The 20,160-nt window shown below is 39.7% G+C and overlaps 1 protein-coding gene across 18 annotated transcripts in view; it reads left to right on the top strand.

Annotated features, from left to right (window-relative positions):
* Window positions 1–5,319: 5,319 nt before the first annotated feature.
* The window catches only part of CAMK2D (calcium/calmodulin dependent protein kinase II delta), a 266,772-nt gene continuing 251,931 nt past the window's right edge, over window positions 5,320–20,160 (top strand). For 3 of the 18 annotated variants that reach the window (XM_034771685.1, XM_034771681.1, XM_034771683.1), the window contains exons 1-2: window positions 5,337–6,033; window positions 7,448–7,542. In XM_034771685.1, coding sequence (XP_034627576.1) covers window positions 5,966–6,033; window positions 7,448–7,542 — 163 coding nt within the window. In that variant the 5' untranslated portion in view covers window positions 5,337–5,965. Of the gene's footprint in view, window positions 6,034–7,447; window positions 7,543–20,160 lie in introns of all 18 variants that reach the window. The other 15 variants (XM_034771682.1, XM_034771684.1, XM_034771690.1 and 12 more) reach the window with 10 other exon arrangements.

Genomic DNA, 20,160 nt, shown 5'->3' with positions numbered 1-20,160 from the left:
GAGGCCTTGGATATGACTAAGTATTGCAGTTCATACCATCTGATCATAAAAATAAATATATATCTAACACCAAATAAAACTGGTCCATTTTCCAGGACCTTTTGTGTCTAGACCTTTGTTATAAATTGGCTGCTGAATTTGTTCATGAGCAATATATATAAATTCCTAGCAGTGCTCATAATGAGAAGTCTACACAAATGACCTTTAAAAAGCTCAGTAACTCTTTCACATCACTGGCAAATTGAAAGCCTGTGTTTGCAAGTATCACAAATAAAAAGAGAACCTCACTCTATCTAAAAATAAAACTATATAGCTAAAGAGCTCACTGAATAGTAAAACCTTTAAAATAAATGCCACTTCCTTTTCCACAGTGAATGCCTTTATCACAGTTTACAGTTAAATTCTTTCCATTGAATTGCAAGATTTTATTGAATTACAGACTCTTTAGAGGAACTAGCTATCCGGTTTTTCATATATTTTATCTATATAGCAATCCTCTCTTGAATTTTTCTGTTTCAGGTGGTTTTTTAAAACTTGTTTGTTCTCTATTTATATCTGACTTTCTTCAAACAATATAAGACCCACAAATTAAAGATCTGTTTCTGTAGCCTTAGTAGCACCCTGAACAATTGGTCATTTTTTAAAAAAGTGAATTTAGTGGGCCAGATCCTTGGTGTCTTTTTTTGCTGTTTTGACTCAGATCCAATTTTGAGGGCTTATGTGGGACTTAAATGTCAGCTAGGAATTATGCTCCTCCCCACCATCTGCAGAGGGATGAATTTCATCCAGAGTGAATGGTGTGTTTTAAGAAATATCCCAGCTTCTAAGATGTTTCAGAGTTGACTTCTTTCATAATGTAAATTTTCTGAATCCAGATCCACAAGCTTTTCTCACTATAAAGAAGTGTAAGTAAATATTTCCCTTTTTCAAATGCCCAATTTTCTCACATTTTGCCAATCCCAGTTTAACATTTCCTATGAAAACTCCTTGGACCTATTTTGGATTTTATTCAGATTGTTCCATGAGCGAGGAAAAGAGTGAGAGGAATGATTTTTTTTTTTTTATCCTTCCAGTGTGCAGCTACATGATGTCATAACCATAAGAACACCATTATAGAGCTGATGAAAATGACTTGACTTTCTTCATTTCCTTTTGACATTTTGTGTTAATTAAATTACAAGCATGGGGTACTACTACTAATTACTCCTGGGGGAATTCTGATTCTGTCACTGCGCAAGTGTAAAATTAATGTCCCTTGCCGATCTCTGCCCCCCTCAAATAATTGATTCCAATGGGGAGGCAAAGGGAAGCTTTCACCCACCAGGCCTCATGTGGCACCAGAAGAGAGGACAGCTGGCTCATGGGCTGGACAGTCAGCTGCAGAGAGGAAGGGTAGATGCTGCCTTCCTGACAGCACCCTGCCCGCAGGACCAGGTAAAGAGGCATGGGATATAGGAGGATGGACAGAGCGGGGCACGTGAGGCTGCTGGGGGGTCTCACAGACTGGGATTCAGAAGGGCTAGTGCAGAGGACAGACTGGGGCAGGGGCATAGGAGTTAGTGGGGTGACATTGAGCCAAGGGCTGAATGGGAGTGGGTGAGTTGGAACGCAGGGACACATGGAGACGAGGCAGTTATGCCTGGCTGAATGGGCGAAGCTAGAGGTCAGTCAGGCTCTGCATGAGGAAGTCTCTTCAACTCCCTAACCATTCTCCCACCCACACCCAACACTCCTCCAGGTTCACTCCCAAGCTCCTTCCCAGCAATTACTTCCCTCTCCCTCAGCTCCTCTGTTAACCCTAACTTGCCCAAGCCTTTGCACTGCTTCTGAGGGGTGCAGGAAATACACTTCTGTATTGTAGTTTAAATGAATTATTACTCAAAGTTCTGTATTAATATGCCTAGTAAGGAACCTATTTGTCAAAAAACATTTCCTGGATCTTTTTTGTTGTCTTATTGTTACAGACATACTTGCTGACAGGTATTTTTAAATAAATTACCAAAATCATTGAAACTGGCATGATTATATTGTTATTTTGACAAATAAAATATGCAGAATTTTGCAGCATTTTAAAATATTATACACAATTTTTAACTTTTTGGTGTAGAATTTCCCCATGAGTATACTAATAGGTGCTTCTCCCAAATACTTGCTATTGGGACATATCACCATGAAAATGAGATAAGAACAGTATTGGTAACATAACATGGGAATATGTTTATTTTTTGAATATATATACATAACGCCTACCAAACACATCTCTGAAGTGCATGCAGTTATCAAGATGCATTGGGGTTTAAAACTGCTGATTTATTGTGCCTTATTTATGGAAATATATGTACATTTATGCACAATTTGCATCCTATTTTACAGCTAGATGTTGGAAAGTATGCTAACAAGTTGGCTGCTTGCTTTTATTTTTTTTTTTTGCACCAAGTCCTCCCCATATGCCTGTAATTTCTTTCCTCCCTCTGTGGTGAGTGCTGTTGCCTGTGTTTATGCATCCTCCAGTTGTTTAAGCTCTTTGCTGAATACGCAATGTTGGGGTGGAACATATGGTGTAAATGTTTTGTACCTGGTCATGACTTTGTTTACAAAGGCTACACCCTCTTTCTTTCTGCTATGCACACAATGAGCCTGGGAGGTCTGTATCCCCATGCCTTACATGAATTTCATCCAGTGGAAACTTACCTTTAAAGAGGGTTATATGCTCTTTGCCTCACTGTAGACAAAAGTTATTACTTTCTTAACTCTCTCCTGTGGTCAATAGTCAAGCTCAGGCTTGTAGGCTAAAACTTACACACTTCTGTTGTGCACTACTATTCTGTATAGACAAGCCCAGGGGTAGGTAACCTATGGCACGTGCGCCAAAGGCGGCATGCGAGCTGATTTTCAGTGGCACTCACACTGCCCGGGTCCTGGCCACCAGTCCGGGGGGGGCTCTGCATTTTAATTTAATTTTAAATGAAGCTTCCTAAACATTTTAAAAACCTTATTTACTTTACATACAACAATAGTTTAGTTATATATTATAGACTCATAGAAAGAGACCTTCTAAAAACGTTAAAATGTATTACTGGCATGCAAAACCTTAAATTAGAGTGAATAAATGAAGACTCGACACCACTTCTGAAAGGTTGCCGACCCCTAGACAAGCCCTACGTTTACAGGGATCCCAGCAATGAGACATAGTTGTCTCTGGGATGGGGACATATCAGCGAACGAACTAATTAACAGAAATACTGTAAAGTTTGAGAGAAGATAAAGAAAATCTGCATCTGATTAAAGGAACCCCTCTCACCCCAGTCTCAGTAAGACAGAGAAGAATTGCCCTGCTTGGTATTTGGCCAGGATACTCGGGTTAACATTCTGGTATTTTTAATGACCCTGAGTAGGCAGGGAGATTCATAGATTCACAGGTTTTAAGGCCAGAACATTTAGTTTAACCTCCTGTTTAGCATACACCATTAAATTTCATCCTTTTACCCCAATAACTATGTCTCTATTAATACCTATCATTAACTAGATCTCTATTTGTATTATTATTTGTATTGAAGTAATGCCTGAGAAGTTTAATTGTAGATCAGGATGTTAGTCATAGACCAGTACCTCATTCTTCTGTGCCCTGTATAAGCACATAACAAAACCAATCTTAATTGTGACATTTCCTAACTTTGAGTGCTTAACTTTGTAACCTGAATAATGTTCCTTAAATGTATGCCTGTAGAGTCCTGCTACACATAGAAATTGAGAGCATATGGAGCATGCTCAGTCATTCTGTGGAGCTAAACGCCTGCATAGTCTGGTCAGCACAAGCAGTTGGGAGGGGGTGAAACATGCTGAATAAGATAAAATCTTCCGAGATTTTTGCTACTTAAAATTAAAGAAGTCTCTACTGACCGTGCACAAACTGCAATTGGGGCAGATTGTCATGGGGACGGCAATAGGGATATGCTTGACACAAAGGCCACCTTTCTACCAAATGTCAAGTTCCTTTTCCAAAGCACAAGGGCACTACAGTTGTTTGAAGAAAAGACCAACAGAATTTTTTAACATGGGCAAAGAACATATTTCCCCTTAGCCTCCTGTTTGGAAATTGGCTGAACTGTTTTTTGCTGAAATTTTCAAAGAAATAAAATAAAAATTAAATGCCTACATTAATCAGCCCGAGGCAGAAACCTACCATGTAAAATTTCAGATTAAAAGATTAAAGGCTGGCAAAATTATAAGCAAGTGAAAAGAGGGTGTTGTGTAAATGTAACCGTAGGAATGGATGCTACCAGAACTATCTACAATACACCAGATTATAAACCAGATTCCCAGTGGGGGGAGGGAGGGAGTTGCTGGAGCTGGGAAAACTACAAAGAAGTGTCCAGGTGATTGTGTAGGCTACAGCAGTGGGGAAAGGTACTTTGTGTCTATATGCGCAGAACTCTCCCTGCATGGGTACCTGGCCTCCCAGCACGTAGACACTCTCCCCATACAGATACATAAAGCGAAGAGTGTTCACACCAACCAGCTTTCCCTCTGCGCTGCGCTAAACCCGCAGGTTCAGCGCCCCCCCGCCCCGACACTGGGGAGCAGCTGCTCGTCTCGTGAGGCAACTCACTTGCTCCTGCCCCGCCCCAACCACAAGAGAAGTCTCGCGAGAAGCTGCATGCCTCGCTTGGCAGCCCGTAACCTTAAGGAGGCTGCCTGGAACGCACCCAGAGAGTGTGTCAATTATGACGCCACAGAATGGAACGCAGCGACGGGCGGATGCAGTGATAGGCGGCGGGGGGAGGCAGAATTCGCTGCTGGAGAAGGGGCGCTGCAGCCGCTCGCGCGGGCGTTGGGGCGGCAGGGGAACCGTGCCCTGGCAGTGCGCAGCTGTCGCCCGTAGGCGGGGGTCATGCAGAACATTCCTCAGCTGTTTAATAGACCCACGTGCCTCTTTGATGGCTAGTGAGGCTGAGCAGCCGGTGTAGCATGCAGCCGTGCAGCACAAGGATGGGGAGCTTGCAGCAGGCGTTACTCCAGTCCTGGCACACAAAGCAGAACTGCCCCCTCCCCTTCTCGCTCTCCTGGCTTCGGCTCACACCCAGCCTCTGCGGCGGGGAGGGGAGCGTTGCTGTTTCAATGAGAAATTCAACCATCTCCCCGCTGCTTGTGCACAAAACGTGCCCGGCTCCCACGGTGGGAGCCCTGCCAAAAAAAAAGGGGGGGGGCGCTCGCTCGTGTGAGCAAGGAGGCGGCCGCAGAGACTGTCTTCCGTGGAAAGTCACCCGAGTGCCCGCTTTCCCCCGTGTGTGTGAAGCCGCCGCTAGAGGGAGCTGTGCTACAGAGAGAGAGAGGGAGGGAGAAGGGAGAGGCAGCTGCCGCAGGAGGAGAAAGACCCCCCAGCTACTTCTTCAACTCGGTCTGCCCCCTTCCTCCCCAGCTCTGCGCTGCTGCTGTCAGTAGCGGCGGCCTGAGGAGCCGCAGAGCCCCCCACAGCCCGGCTGCGGTCAGGGCCGGCGCACAGCCCCGCCGCGCAGCAGAGGCGGAGTGGACTGGGGCTGCTGCGGCTGGGTTCCAGTTCTCTCCTCCTCCATCCACCCACCCAGCTGTATCATTCTTAGTCACGGCTGGCTTTGCTGCCGCTCGCCTTCCCGCTCTCCCAGCTGGTTTTGCTTTCCCTTTTGCTGTCAGTTTCCCCCTGTGCACCGACCAGTGGGGTTTACATTTAAACAAACCAAAAGCCCCGGGGCGGAGAGGGGGAGAAGCTCTGCGCGAAGGAAGGTAGCTCGCGGAGAGGCGTGGAGCTCCCCACCCCTCCCGACCAGCCCCATCAAACCATCCGGTAAGAAAGTAAAGAAGCCAGCGAGGGTGACACCGACTCGCCCGGAGGAGAAGAAGCGCGTCTTCTCTCCCGTCTCGCCTCCTTTCCGTCCCCGCTCCTCCCAGCCCCTCTTCTCTGAAGCACCGGCAGGAGCAGCCTGGACTCATGATGGCTTCAACCACTACCTGCACCAGATTCACCGACGAGTACCAGCTCTTCGAGGAGCTTGGAAAGTAAGAGACTGCGGCCGTTGCACACTGTGCGGGGAAAGGGGTCCCAGAGCGGAGGGGAGGGGTATTTCGGTTGTGGGCAGGGGAGGTGGTTTGACCCATCAAGGCTGGGCAAAGAGGTGGTTTTTGTTTGGGTGTAAAATGAAGGGGTGGGGGGGTCAGGCTGGTTGTTGCCTCAGATCCTTTGCAAAGGATACTTAGTGCATTGCTGATCTCTGCAGTTGGAGCTGTCATGGGGGAGGGAGGAGGATTCAGCTCTATGCACGTATCTAGATGATAAATTCATATTTTTTAGACACAGCTGCTTCTCTGCTTTGCATGCTTGTCTGTTTTATACTTGATACAATTAGGTGCCACGTTTATTGATGCAGAAAGTTCAGCTGGGCATACAGTACATTTTGCATCCAGCACTTTCAATAGGGAGGAAGGGCGACCCTGCGTGAATGTAGTTTGCCCCCTCCCCTTCCCTCCTCTTGTTATTTATGAAAGATTGTTGTTCTCGATCTTAATATCACACTGTATCTATCATTCTCTTCAGGATGTATAGCCACCATTCTCGCCAGACTGTAGGAGAAACCCGATGCAGACGAGAAAGCTCTGCCCAGAGCAGGGTGTGCTTTTGTATTTTTCATGACCAGGATCAGAAAAGCTGTGCAGTTTATTTGACACTCGAAAATACACCCAAACGTTCATAGATCCATTGTTTACAAAGAAGCGTGATGGCAGTGTATTGTTCAGACCTGAAATTAACTATTGCCCAGTCTCCAGTTTCTCTTTGATTTTTTTTTTAATTTGTGAGTTCATTGCTGTGTCATTTCGTTATGTAAATGACTTGAAAAGGCTTGTGGGGATACCATTTGGTATTAAAAACATGGAGAATATGTCGTAAACAGCAATCTAATTCAAATGCTCCTTTTCTGCAGGAGTAGGAATGTCACCCTGTAGCACTGTATTCATTAAGATCTACTTCCTTGTCACACAAATGGGCTCAGTGTTTAAATTTAATTAAATACAATCGCCATGTTGACGGAGCTGGAGGTGAATTTTTTACTCAGATTTTGTTTTGTTTTTCACACTTTTTTGCTGCTTGTAAGATAGTCACAGAGCATTTGAGGCTTTTGAGTCAGGGAACTGTAAAAATGTGCACGTTTCCGGTGTGTAAATACCATCACTTATAATTTACTGTGTACATATATTTAAACTGTTTAATGATGTGACTTGTGCTCACTTATATTTTAAATCCAATTTACTGTTCTAGTCTATAAAATGAGTAATGATTGCCATTTTGTGCTCATTTTCCTGTCTCCTGTATTGACATTATGAGTTTCAATCAAATCAGTTAAACACTCAAATTATTAGAACCATTATCCAGTATTACAGCCCTTGTATTGATGTTTGTCTGGTTATTGGTTTTCAGGGGGGCATTCTCAGTGGTGAGAAGATGTGTGAAAATTCCTACAGGACAAGAGTATGCTGCCAAAATTATCAACACCAAAAAGCTGTCTGCTCGAGGTGGGTATTTTTCAACCCAATATTTTCAGTCTCTCTCTCTGTTGCTCCCCCCCCCCTTTTTGTGCTTATAATAGTATTATATCTAAGCATTTACACATTGAGTAGATATTTTAGTTTTTTTCTCCGTTTATTTTCCATTTTCCTAAAATACTGGTTAGATTTTCCATGTTGTTAAGTAATCTTTGACTGACAGACAATGCTTAGATATGAGATTACTGCTCTACCATGCTAAAAGGAAAGATGTACAAATTCTAGAGCATTTTTTTGAAGATGCAAATCTGCTTTTCAGCTCTGAGAGAGAGTTTGAATAACAGCCTGGAATGTCATTTTCTTTTATTATTTTTTTGAGCAAATGCTCTCTCACTCTAATTTTTATTAAGAAAAAATAGGTCAAATCTTAATTGAATCACATTCTTCCATTATATTTAAATATGAACATAATTAATCAAGCCATATTTAACAGTGAACGCCTTTAGAAAAAAATTTGATCTGCCGCACATATAGTTTTTCAAAGGAAAATGTAGTATAATAGGGTAGACATTTTATAAAGTAACTATTTATGTACCAAGTAGTGATGTTTAAGTGAAGCATTTGTACTGTTATTTCTATCATGCACACATTTTCTTCTCCTTTTATTTGTATTTTCCTTATGTGGTATATATTTGACAGCGGTATCTGTATCTATATATAGATATTCACTGGTTGTGTGCTTACACTACATTAAAGAAACTATATATTTACTGTGTGTTAGGACTGCTGAAAATAGGCCTTATACTTATTGTCTGATAAATCCACACTAACGTGCTTGTACGAGGATGTTAGGGATTAAGGATTATTCTCTGTTGACATTATCTGTACTTTCATGTGAATTTATGGTATTGTGATGAGCATGGAAATGTGTAAACAAACAATGTCAGTGTGTAAACCTGCCTTTGTGGCTTGGTTTATGTTTTATACAAGGGAAGCGTTGTATACAAGCAGCACTCTGATTTCATTAATTAATTTAATAAATATATAAAAGAATTCTTCTAATATATGGTAGCATAGCTGTAACTTTTAATGCTTCTCTAACAGCTGGGGATCATTCAACATTTTGCATTATATAATCTTATTTTCAGCTCAGTAACAGGGCTATAAAAGTTTACTTTTCACTAACTCTTAAACTTCAGGCTCTTAATGTGTGAGAGATTTATTTTTTCCCTTCTTTTAGTTTTGTGTAACCATATTTCTAATGAGTCTGTTCGTTTTTAGGATGTGGCTTATTTTTTTAATGGAGGGGTGAGGAAAGTAAATGGAAGTTTGTGATTTGAGAACTTTTTTTAAAACTTAAAAATACATTTTGATTTTAAATTATTTTTTCTCTGTCAGTTGATAATGTTGATCTGTTAGTTTGGATATTTAAAAGAAAAATAGCCAAAATATTGACATTTAAAACAGATAAATGTTTAAAAATTTAAGTCCCTCTTGACACGAGAGACAGTGATGGACTGAACACTGGATTGTTAATGAATTATGGTTTGAATGTATCACATATATATTATGATTTTAAATGTGTGTTACAGTGAAGAAACTATAACATTTATTAAAGTAAATTTTAAAGAGTCTGCCTTAAACTCCTAAAAGTAGCACAGGACATGTGCAAAATAGAAGCATTTACTTTTTCTTACACCATTTTCTCTAGACATTGCAGCACATACAGGACCAAATTCATCTTTGGTGTATTTTAATTTAAGTGGAATTTCACCAAGGAAATTGAGAGCACAGTATGCAGTGCAACATCATGCACAGATCTTGGGTTTCTGCATTCACGGTACCCAAGAATTCAACTCTGAGTTCCCTTACTTTTGTGGATTTAAACTTTAAATCTGAATAATAGATTGTGGGCATGTCATTTTCCTTACATATACGTGTGTGAATACATGATATATTGTCAGTGGATTTAAGTGAGTATTATAGGGGTAGGGAATGCTAACTGTCCAGCTCTGCCTGTACAAATTTGCATAAATAGTTTGGTCATTGATTAGGCAACTTTCACAGAGCTAGATTTTAAAGAACTCTTCAAAAATTGCTAGTAGGAAGTTTTGCTTTCATTTCTATTGCAGTGATATGGTCCATATAGTGAGGGTATTAACATACCTAAGAAATTGCTTTGTATTGTGTGTATACATCTACACATACACACAGTATACGTATAATAACTACACCGACTCAGTGTACTGAGGTATTTTGTCAGCTAAATAGCTCCAGATATGAAACAGTAATCATCAAGCATGCATCGGGTTAGAAAAATATGTACTTGTGACCCTATTTGTAGTCTATTTAAAAGCATGCTTCCAATTTCTCTGTATTCAGATATTTGTTATGATATAGAAGCTATCCGTTACATAGCATCAAACTGTGATACATTTTAATTTGGATAACTGATAATGGATTTACAGATTGTAGTTTAGATACTATTTGAAATCACACCATTATTTAATTCTTTTCACATCTTGACATGTTTTTCATTGTGAAATGGAGCCGTTGATTTTCATGGGTTCATATGATAATTCACTGGTGTATGAAATCATAGAGTATGCTATTGTTTAATTCGAATGGGCAGTTCATAAAGTGAACTTCATCCCGGTGCACAGGGTACAGTAACTCCTCACTTAATGTTGTCCCGGTTTTGTTGTTAAGTTGCTGATCTATTAGGGAACAAGCTCGTTTAAAGTCGTGCAATGCTCCCTTATAACGTCGTTTGGCAGCTGCCTGCTTTGTCCACTGCTTGCAGGATTCTCTGGAAGGGGATTAGAACCAGGTAGGGCCAGCAGCCCTATCCGCTCCTCTAAATTCCCTGTAAGGTATGTGGCGCGGCAGCTGCCCAGCAGTAGTTCAGCTGTCTCTTCCGACACTGCTGTGCTGCTCCTGCCCCTGCCCGCCCTCAGCCTTGGAGTTCTCCCGGGAGCTTCCTGCTTGCTGGGGGAGGGGGACAGAGGGGTGCTGATATCAGGATGTCTCCCTGCTCCCCCCCCCCCCGGACTCTGTACCCCCTCTCCACAAAGTGGAGGAGAGGGACAGAAAGGAGGGAGCTGGCTGGAAGCTGTTGCTTCCTGTCTGAACTGGCTGATCTGCTTAAAAGGGCAATGTACTTGAAGTGGTGTCAGTTGTACTTAAAGGGGCAATGCACGTCTCTCTCTCTCTCTCTCTCTCACTCATGCATACACCCTGCAGCACTTTGGAAAGTCAGCACCTGCGCAGCCGTGCATGTGCTGTCAGGAGGAGAGAGTGGTGCGCTCCAGCTGGATAGCGTGGGCTCATCATCATGTTCATTTTTTTCAGGGAAGTGTTTGCAGTTACTGCCCTGCATCTATTGTGTTTCCTCCCTCCTGCCTCAGTCCATGCTGCCTTGCAGAGTGTGAGGCTACATTAACAACAGCCTATTAACCCTTGAGGGCTCAGCTGAATGCTGTTTCATCCTTTAGCAGCAAGGCATTCCCTGGGAAATATTCCACTCTCTTACTCCACCACCTCAACCAAGCTTCACAATTATGCATTGCTGTGTACCTAATTCCCCCCATTTACTTTAATTCTTATGGGGAAATTGGATTCGCTTACATCATTTTGCATAAAGTCGCATTTTTTAGGAACATAACTACAACGTTAAGTGAGGAGTTACTGTACATACAAGGTACTCTGTGCTGAGGTGAATTTCATGTATGGTGACTGGTTCTCTTTGGTGTAGTTCACTAAATTCACATAGTGTTCAATAAGACTTTTGCTTGAAACATTGAAGAAGAGGTATTTTAACAAATGATATGGAAAAATCAAGACTTTGATTATATTTTACTAAGTTTATTTAAAACAGTATTAATATTCTTAGTTATGGGTTTCAGTTAGTGTTGCCTAGTCAAACAGCTCTTTCCCACCTACGTTTTCTTTGACTATATTTGAACCCTTAGATTCCTAGTCCTCCCAATGTGAAATATTGATCTGGTCATACAAAGTTGTCTGTGGATTTGCACTTTCTTCATAGTTTCCCTGCATAATTAAATCTTTACAAAGGAGTTTCAAAACACTCTTGTGTTTAAAGTGCTGCATGTTCTTTTTCACTTGTTTGGGGATCTTTTGCACAACACTTCGCATTTCTACTGCTCTTATTTTCAAAATTAAGTTTGTCTTTTAAATTTGTGACAAATTACATATATTTGGAATGTGGTCACATACCAAGCTAATCCAAATTGCAAAAGAAAAAATACTATTGTTTAAAGTTCACATTTTTTTAAATAAAGAATTTGATTTTAAATGCATGGTTTGCTATAAGATTGATAACAGGTAGAAATTTCATCAGTTTCATGGTTCTCTGTTGATTTGTTGTTCTTAAACAATAATAGAAGTATAATCTTTCATTGTAGAAGCACCTTTTGTGAACAATTTTTGTGTTAGTTAACTAATATTTCAGTAGGAACATACAAAAGTTCCGCTTTTCATTTAAAAATAATGTCAAGCTTCATATGCAAATTGTAGTTTTTGTAAGTTATTAAACTTTTTAATGAAGAATGAAGAGATTATTTTCTAACAATATGAATCTGAATTAAATTAACAGTTGGTAATTTGTATCAGAAGAACACGTTATAAATAAACTAGGAGCATGAATATACTCCAAGAAAGTAGACCCCTGAAAGAAAGTGGAAGAGTTGGCAAGTTTACAGAAAAGTAGAAGCAAAAAACAGTATATCTGTGCTGCTTTTGCATTGTACTAGGCTTCATCTTATATATATTCTATTACTTTTTATTAAATCTTGGTTTTGTTATTTGCAGAGGCTGTCCTCTTTGTGGGTATATAGTTAGGATGAATAAAGTTTGCTATTATAAAATATTATTTTATTCACTCTTGCCCTATTATGCATCAAACTTTAAAAAAAAAGACAAAACTTAATAGCATTTATTTTTATCTTTGAACCTCTTCTTTTTTGAAAGAATTGTGGCTTTAACCCTATGCAGATCCCATTGCGGGATCGAGGTCTTAATCTCCAATTACAATGTATGTGTTTCACAGACAATAAGAAAATATGAAAGATTTTGGCAACCGTTGTACTTTTGACATACTCTCTCTAATTGGATTTAAAGGGAACAGAAATCAATGTGCTCAGTGGATTGTTCATTGTATGCAGTCATTTCACTCATCTGAACTTGCACCAGATCTGTAGTGACCAAATGTACTTGCCTTCTGATGATCACTCAATGATACTGTCCAGTTCCTAGTGTGCCTTTGTCCATATTGCAAAAAACACCCCACCCTTTAGTCATTGCAGCAGAAAGATGAGCCAATATCTGTGGCAAGCATACATACACGGGAACCTGTAGGGTTATCAGTTCCATTCTTTCCATACCCGTCACCAGATCCAAAGTCTACTGACATCAGTGAGAGACTTGCAATTAGTTTCATAGGGTTTTGGATCAGATCCTTGGAGGTTTCTGCTGGTTACTTATTGTCTTCTCAGTTGGCCCCCTCTCCACTCCTCTCAGTATCTTTCTATTTTATAAGAGAAGTGCTTCACTGATATTTCCTGTAGTTTACCCACTGAAGGGTCCCCATGTGCAAGGAAGTGCCACAGGTGACCACACCAATTGCAGATTCTTACACCTACCTGTGATGGGCATGGAGGCCGCAGAGGCACTCTCACCCTTTTGGAACAACATTTTGTTGGGAGACTGTGAGGAATTTTGCTGTGCGGCTAGAGTATTTCCATCTATAAATCTATCCATGTGGAACATTTCACAAACCATAAAGTTGTTTAAAATGCTGTAGGGAGATAAATGGAAATATGAACCATATAAGGTGGCATTTTTCAGCATAGGTTTTTATGGCAAAGAGAAAAATTACCATGCCACTACAGACTAGTGGTCCATTTAGTCACGTATCTTGTCTCTATCAATGCTGTATGCTTTGCAGGAATCCAAAAAACTGCAATAATGCACCCAACAGTGCAGTGCTATATACCATAGGGAAAATTTCATTCTGACCCCAGCAGGTGATCAGTGTAACCCTGAAGCACAAGAATTAATAAAATGTAGACTTCTATCTTTGTAATTTTAGCATAACTGGATGGTATTCTTATTCATATTGTTGTCTATAATCAATCAAACAAACAAACAAAAAAACCCCTTAGGGACTGATCTAGTAATCCTCAGTGAAGCAAATGTCAGTTTTGTATGTGCAAGGACCACAGAATTGGGCTCTAAGCCATTTGCTTTAGTAAATTCTTGTGGAGGCCTGTTTCTCATGTTAATTATATGTTGATTGGTAACATACTTTCTTTCATATATTAATTGTTTTGCCTTTTCAGTATTTCCTTTAGGATGACAGGAAACAATAATCGGTTACACTTGATTGGCCTTTTCCTAGTCACTCACTATTTTCTGTCTGATTCTTAGTTTAATTACAGCCTCATATTGTACTAGTTAATATAGGAGTCCTGTGTCCTCTGTGATTTATAAATTCAGTGTGAATGTTTTTTTTTTTCATATTTATTTGCAAATATTCAGTTCTTCAGGTAAATTGGTGCTATTTTTTCCCCCTTCTCCAAATGTTTAAAATATCAGTGAGTTCAGAAAGCTTGTGAGTGTGGAAAGTGTGTTTGTACAGTCCCATCACCAAGTACTTACCATGTGGTTGAAGAGATTTTAGTATACAGGGTCAATTTCAAGAGACACTTACATGTGCTTCACTGAAAAGTGCCCTGTTTGGGTTTTGGAGGTTTTTGTGTTGTTTAACTGCTCTTTTGTTAGTTTGTTTTAACCAAATAACTAATTATTTTAAGAACTTTTCAGACATCATTGAGATTGCCTCATAAATCCTGAATTCACTGACACTAATTTTGGGTGGTAGTAATTTCTTTAACGTATAAAACTAGATTTGACTGGGGTGTTCCTGGCAACTGGTAGGTAAATTATCCATAGCAAATTTCATATAATTTCTGTGAAGCCAATTTTCCTTTCCTTTTGCAAAGAATTTATTTCTCCTGTTCATTGTGAGTACTGATGTGTTCAGGAAAGAATAGTTTTTGTTTTAAAGTCCATACAGTGTTGGACATAAAAAATATGAAATCATATTTTTTTGTTCTGTGTATGGCCACAGCTTGTTGCTGTTACATCCGCACATCAGCTGAAAAAAAATTTCCCTGTGGGGAAAAAATTTAATAATATTGGAATTAACTTTCTTCCTGCAGGCCAGGGAAATGTGATTAAACATATAGGTGCCCTAGGGCATGTACAACTTTCACTGTGGTTTAGAAATGGTATTTTGAAACCATTGCTTCTAAAGGGTCTGCAACATTGAAGTCAGCAGGAGCTTTGCCCTGGCTGTAGTGGATACAGGATTAAACCCCAAATGTATAAGGTCTTGGGGGAAAATATCATAGAATTATATTTTGAAACTCATTCAGTGATGCACGTAAGATATGGTAGATAAAAGACTGGGGGAAATGCTCATTTTTCAATTCCAGTTTATGAAATCATTAAATGTGCCTAAAAATTTGAAGAACTTTTTGGGGAGAGAAGGAACATTGTCTGGGATCTCCCTGTTTTCTCATTGTATTCCATTACCTCCTAGGACTTGAATTGGGCCTCTGACCCATCTTCTGATGAGTAGGTTCCTTCCACTAAAGAGTCAGCCAGAGGGGGTTATTCAAGGGTGACTTGTTCTTTCTTTCCCTCCTCTCCCAGTAGACTATGGGCCTCTCACTTAGCTGGTTTTATACTAAAGTAACGCCAGTTACTTCACTGGAGTTATTTCAGATTCAGGGCCGGCTCCAGGCACCAGCTTGGTAAGCAGGGGCTTGGGGCGGCCACTCCAGAGAGGGGTGGCAGGTCCAGCTATTCGGCGGCAATTCGGCAGATGGTCCCTCACTCCTGCTCGGAGCAAAGGACCTTCCACTGAATTGCCGCTGCAGATCGCGATCGCGGCTTTTTTTTTTTTTTTTTTTTTTGGCTGCTTGGGGCGGCCAAAACACTGGAGCCGGCCCTGTTCAGATTCACTCAACATCAGAGGGAAGAGAGCTAGGCTCTGAGGTCTTCATCTTGAATTCCCCATATTGTAAAGTTTCTAAATATCCATGTTGATTCTGGAACATAAATATATTTTTCCTATCTTCTGTCTTCGTAGAGAATTTGTTCACTGAATGTATTTTGCTTAAATTCAAATAAAATTTCAAAGCAAAAGCTAATCTTAAAACAAAACAAAACACTTTTAAGAGGGAAAAAATTAAGTGACCAATCCTGTTCACAGTTGCTACCACACTCACTCTCTCTCTCTCTCTCTCTCTTTAGTAGAGCTACAAGCAGGAATAAAGAGAGATCTTCAATAGTAACTATTTTCAGAATGGGGCCGTTAGTTAGTAATCTTTTAGTAGTATTTCGAAAACCAGGAATCAAAGCAACAATGTTACTTGATCTTCCACAGCCTCTTGGTGTTCTCCCTGTTACTTTTTTTAAACCTCTTTTCCTTGTTTTTATTATTTTTTATATGAAGGCTGTAAACCCCTCTAATATGTTCTGTGTACCTAAAGTATTACTTGTGTGTATTTACACATATGTTCATATGAATATGATGTACTGTAATACATTAATTATTGTCTTAAAATGTGAAAATAAGGGCACAAGAACAATATTAAACATTTGCAATTTTATTGTATGTTTATTTTATTTGGTTATTTAGTATACAAAAGAATGTACAGTATTTTATGCCTATTGTGATTTGAGGCCCCAGTTCAGTAAGGTACTTAAATACATTGCCGGTCTTTAACATGTGAGTTTTCCTATTAATTTAAAATTAGGCAGATGCTTATGTTACATAGATTGCTAGGGCTAGAGTGAATTCTTGTTTGTTGTCCATCCGATTAGGTTTTAAAACGAACAAGTTTATTGAAAATGAAAAATGAAAGCAATATTCTAATGAGGCAATAAGAGTTATTAGGTATGCAGATAAGAGGTATTGGTACATTACTCTTTCCCAATCATGATTGGCATTTAGTAGCCGTTCTTACTACTCTTATTTCACCCTTATTATTCCAAGTCTTTCCCACATCAGCTGCTTTTCTGACACACTGTGACTTGAAGGGCACGGTGAAAACATAATCTTTTCCTGTAACCTAAAAACACCTGCTTTGACAGCCTGGTGATTCTGACAGATTAAAAAAATGTAAACCAAATATTTTATTTGCACAGGCAAACATAAGCAAAATAATGTAATCATTTACCTATCTTTATTTGAGCACTCTCAGATATGTAGGATAGGGTATCTGAGTGGATCTTACTGGTACCTCTGGGTTTTATTTCATCAGGATCCTACATCCTTCTTCATATGCAGTTACCTAGCATTTGTGGGATTCTTTGTAAGGACAATTTGAGGATTGTAAAGTATTATAGAAAAGCATAACTACTTCCTAACTTTATTGGATGAGGGAAACGTACAATACATACCCCATGTTGAAGGTGATAGCCCTTTTGTTTAACTGTTTATTTTAAATTAATTGTGCCTTGAAATTGAATGGAACATCTGCTTCATATTGGAGAGCCACATAAATCCAATCTGTCTGTTTATTCTTGTAAGTGTTTTAGTTTGTGTGTGTGTGAATATATATAATATCTGTTCCTCTCACTGTAATCTGAGTATTACTTGAAATGTTTTGTGCACCAGAGCCTTTATTTATGTAATACCAGCCTGAGCAGATGTTGCCTTTTGTGAGAAGGTTTTTTTTTTTTTTACTGTAGTCCCACCCACTCTTCACCTGTTTTTTTTTTTTCCCCATTATAGTGCTGCCCGTCCATTCTCCTATGTTTGAGGTTCAGTAGTGTTGTCTTCCTCTTCATATGAGACTTGTAACTCTGCTATTTCATGTTATATTTGATTGGAAATTACTAAAGGAGTTGTCAGCTCCAGTGCAACGTATTTAACATTTGAGTGAATTTGGTGCTCGTGAAAGTGATACTGGTTGAAATCACTGGCTCCTGCCAAGTATAGTTAAGGCCTGTGCATATTTCCTCCATGCAGCTTTGCCTTGATTTGTAATGCTTCTGTTATTCCAGTCTTGGGCTCTCTTGAGTGGAAACTGCCAAACATAGTGAATTGTTCAGTGGTGGATTTTTATAAGAAAAATGAGGTGACAAAGCTTGTTTTTCCACCTGTTGTCTGAGTCTAGCTTAGAACTTGGGTCTCCGGAGCAGAAAAGTTAGTGCCTGCACAGCTGTAATCTTTAGTGTCCTAATTTAAAAAAAAATGTTTTTTCATCTGTTCAGCCAGTTTTTGGCTAGTGGCAAACATTAAAATAACTTCAGACTCATTTTCTTTTTCCTTTAAAGGAAAATTAGAGAATGTGGTTAGAATTACAACTAAAATCAGACTAGGAAAAACAACTCAACATTAGGATTAGAAATTACCTTGTCATTATTTTAAAGGGATAGAAGGCTCTCTGAATGTGAAGGCCTGTTCAGCTCATTAGAGATCTGTCCATACAACAGTACATCTGTTTTGTATTTGGCAGAAATCTCCTTTGCTTTAGCTGGGGGTCTGAGGCAACCTATGAAACTTCAGCTTTCAGTATTACCTTTTATGAATATTAAGTATTTCACAGAGATCTGTAATGGTAACTTAGATTTTTTTTTAATCAAACATGCCTAATACTTTATCACATTAAAAATAATTTTAACTAAAATAAAGTGTACTAATAATAGAAAAGCAACAGTATTGATATTTTGATGGCAACTGTAAAGGAAATCTCTCCTCGTATGAGGTGTAATTTTATTTTCATAACACTGCACCAAGTTGTACTGACTCTAGTTTCCCAGCAGAAGTATCTTTCATGCATTTGATATGAATTTCTGTATATTTGTGCAGTCACTTTGAAATTGGAGCCACGCTTGCTTGTTGGGGTCCACAGTCTGCCATGTATCTTTTGCTGATCAGTTCTAGACAAATCAACAACAATTTGGCTTAAAGTTTGACTAAAACCCAAGATAGGAAGCTGATAATTCTTCCCCTTTTTTGTAACATTGTTTTCTCTGTTTTGTTTCCATGTTCATATCCATCATCTATCTGCCTTGTTACATCTGTAGGCAAAAGTCAGGTTAAAATTACCAGCTAGCATTACAGTGCTATCTATCTATCTAGCTTTGATCCAAAAACAAAAATGTTAGGGTGCATTGGAAATTTATTTTCAGACAAATGTTAACTATGACCAAGATGTAGACTATATTGAAATTAGCTCTCAAAAATCACTTCATTTGATGTAATTGATAAGCACAGCACACGTACGCTGTAAAATTATTCCATCCCAAAACTTAAAGGATGGGAAATGTGAACTGTCAGTGTATGGAGTTCATAAGCAAACAATTTATAGCAAGAAGTCTGTTTTAGATGCTTTCAAAACTTTTTTTCCTGATTTAATTATAATTAGAAACTGCTTACTTGTAATATTCCGCCACGTGAATGCAGGTGCTGCAATGTCAGTCACGTTGCATATTCATATAGCTGCAGGAACAGATGGAGTACCTATCTAATATCCATATTTGACAATCTGATGGGATTTGCCAAGCCTAAGCTTTCATTTACATTTTAACCTCTTCAGGAGATGGGTTTGTGATTTAATTAGGCAAGGAGGCCTATGAGTTATTTGTATTGCATATCAAACCTCACACCAGTGCTTATATATTCTGTGGTTTGGGAGATTTCTTGCGGGAATGTTTTTTACTGGATGTCGCTCTGAGTTTGGTGTCTTTAATTAGTTTGTTCTTTTGACTGACTTTATTCAAATCCTTCAATGTAAGAAGCAATCTTATTTTTATCAGTACTCTAAACCAAAATGTAATGTATCACTGAGAAGTACTGTGGTACTGCATTGCAGTGAAGATTTTGTACTGTAGTGTAGATTACCTTGATTTGCTGCAAGGCAGCGAAGGCACCAGTGAACTTTTGTGATTGATACCTAGCTTTGATAGCAGCATATGATGATTTGCTTTCTGCCTTTTCTAGAAAGGCTTCTCAAGAGATTACATACCTTAAGCCTTGAGTAAATTTCAGTGGAGAAAACACCCTTCAATAAATGTTGTTTTGACTGTTTGTAGGACACCTTATTCATGAAAAGACAAGGAATCATTTCATCATGGAAACATAATGGTTGTCTTTTGAATTTGAGGATATTATAACTACACTGTCATTTGGCATTTCTTTTTATAGTGCACATAGCTTTTACAAGTTTACCTGTTTAGCTGCTTATGTTCAAAAGTTTATTGAAACAGGCTATGCTAAGTCAAGAACTTTTTCCTTTGCTGTTTATCTTTTCTAAAATGGAATGTTATCTAGGGTTACCATATTTTGTGGCTCCAAATGGAGACACTCCACGGCCCCCGGCCCCGCCCCCAGCCCCGCCCACACCCCCCGCCCAACCCCACCCCCTCCCCAAAGTCTCCGCCCCCTCCCCTGCTTCCCGCGAATATTTGATTCGCGGGAAGCCTGAAGCAGGTAAGGGGTTTGTGGGGGGAGGAGGCGCGGCCCAGGCTGGCCCCCCGGCGTTTCCAGCCTGGGTCAGCTCGGGCCCTGGGGTGCCGGCCCCGGCCGACCACCCCTGGCCCGCCCAGCAC

This window comes from Trachemys scripta, chromosome 5, assembly GCF_013100865.1.
Source record: "Trachemys scripta elegans isolate TJP31775 chromosome 5, CAS_Tse_1.0, whole genome shotgun sequence".
NCBI classification, from domain to species: domain Eukaryota; kingdom Metazoa; phylum Chordata; order Testudines; family Emydidae; genus Trachemys; species Trachemys scripta.
Note: the sequence above shows the minus strand (reverse complement) of the source record. Positions and strands in the feature narration are given on the sequence as shown.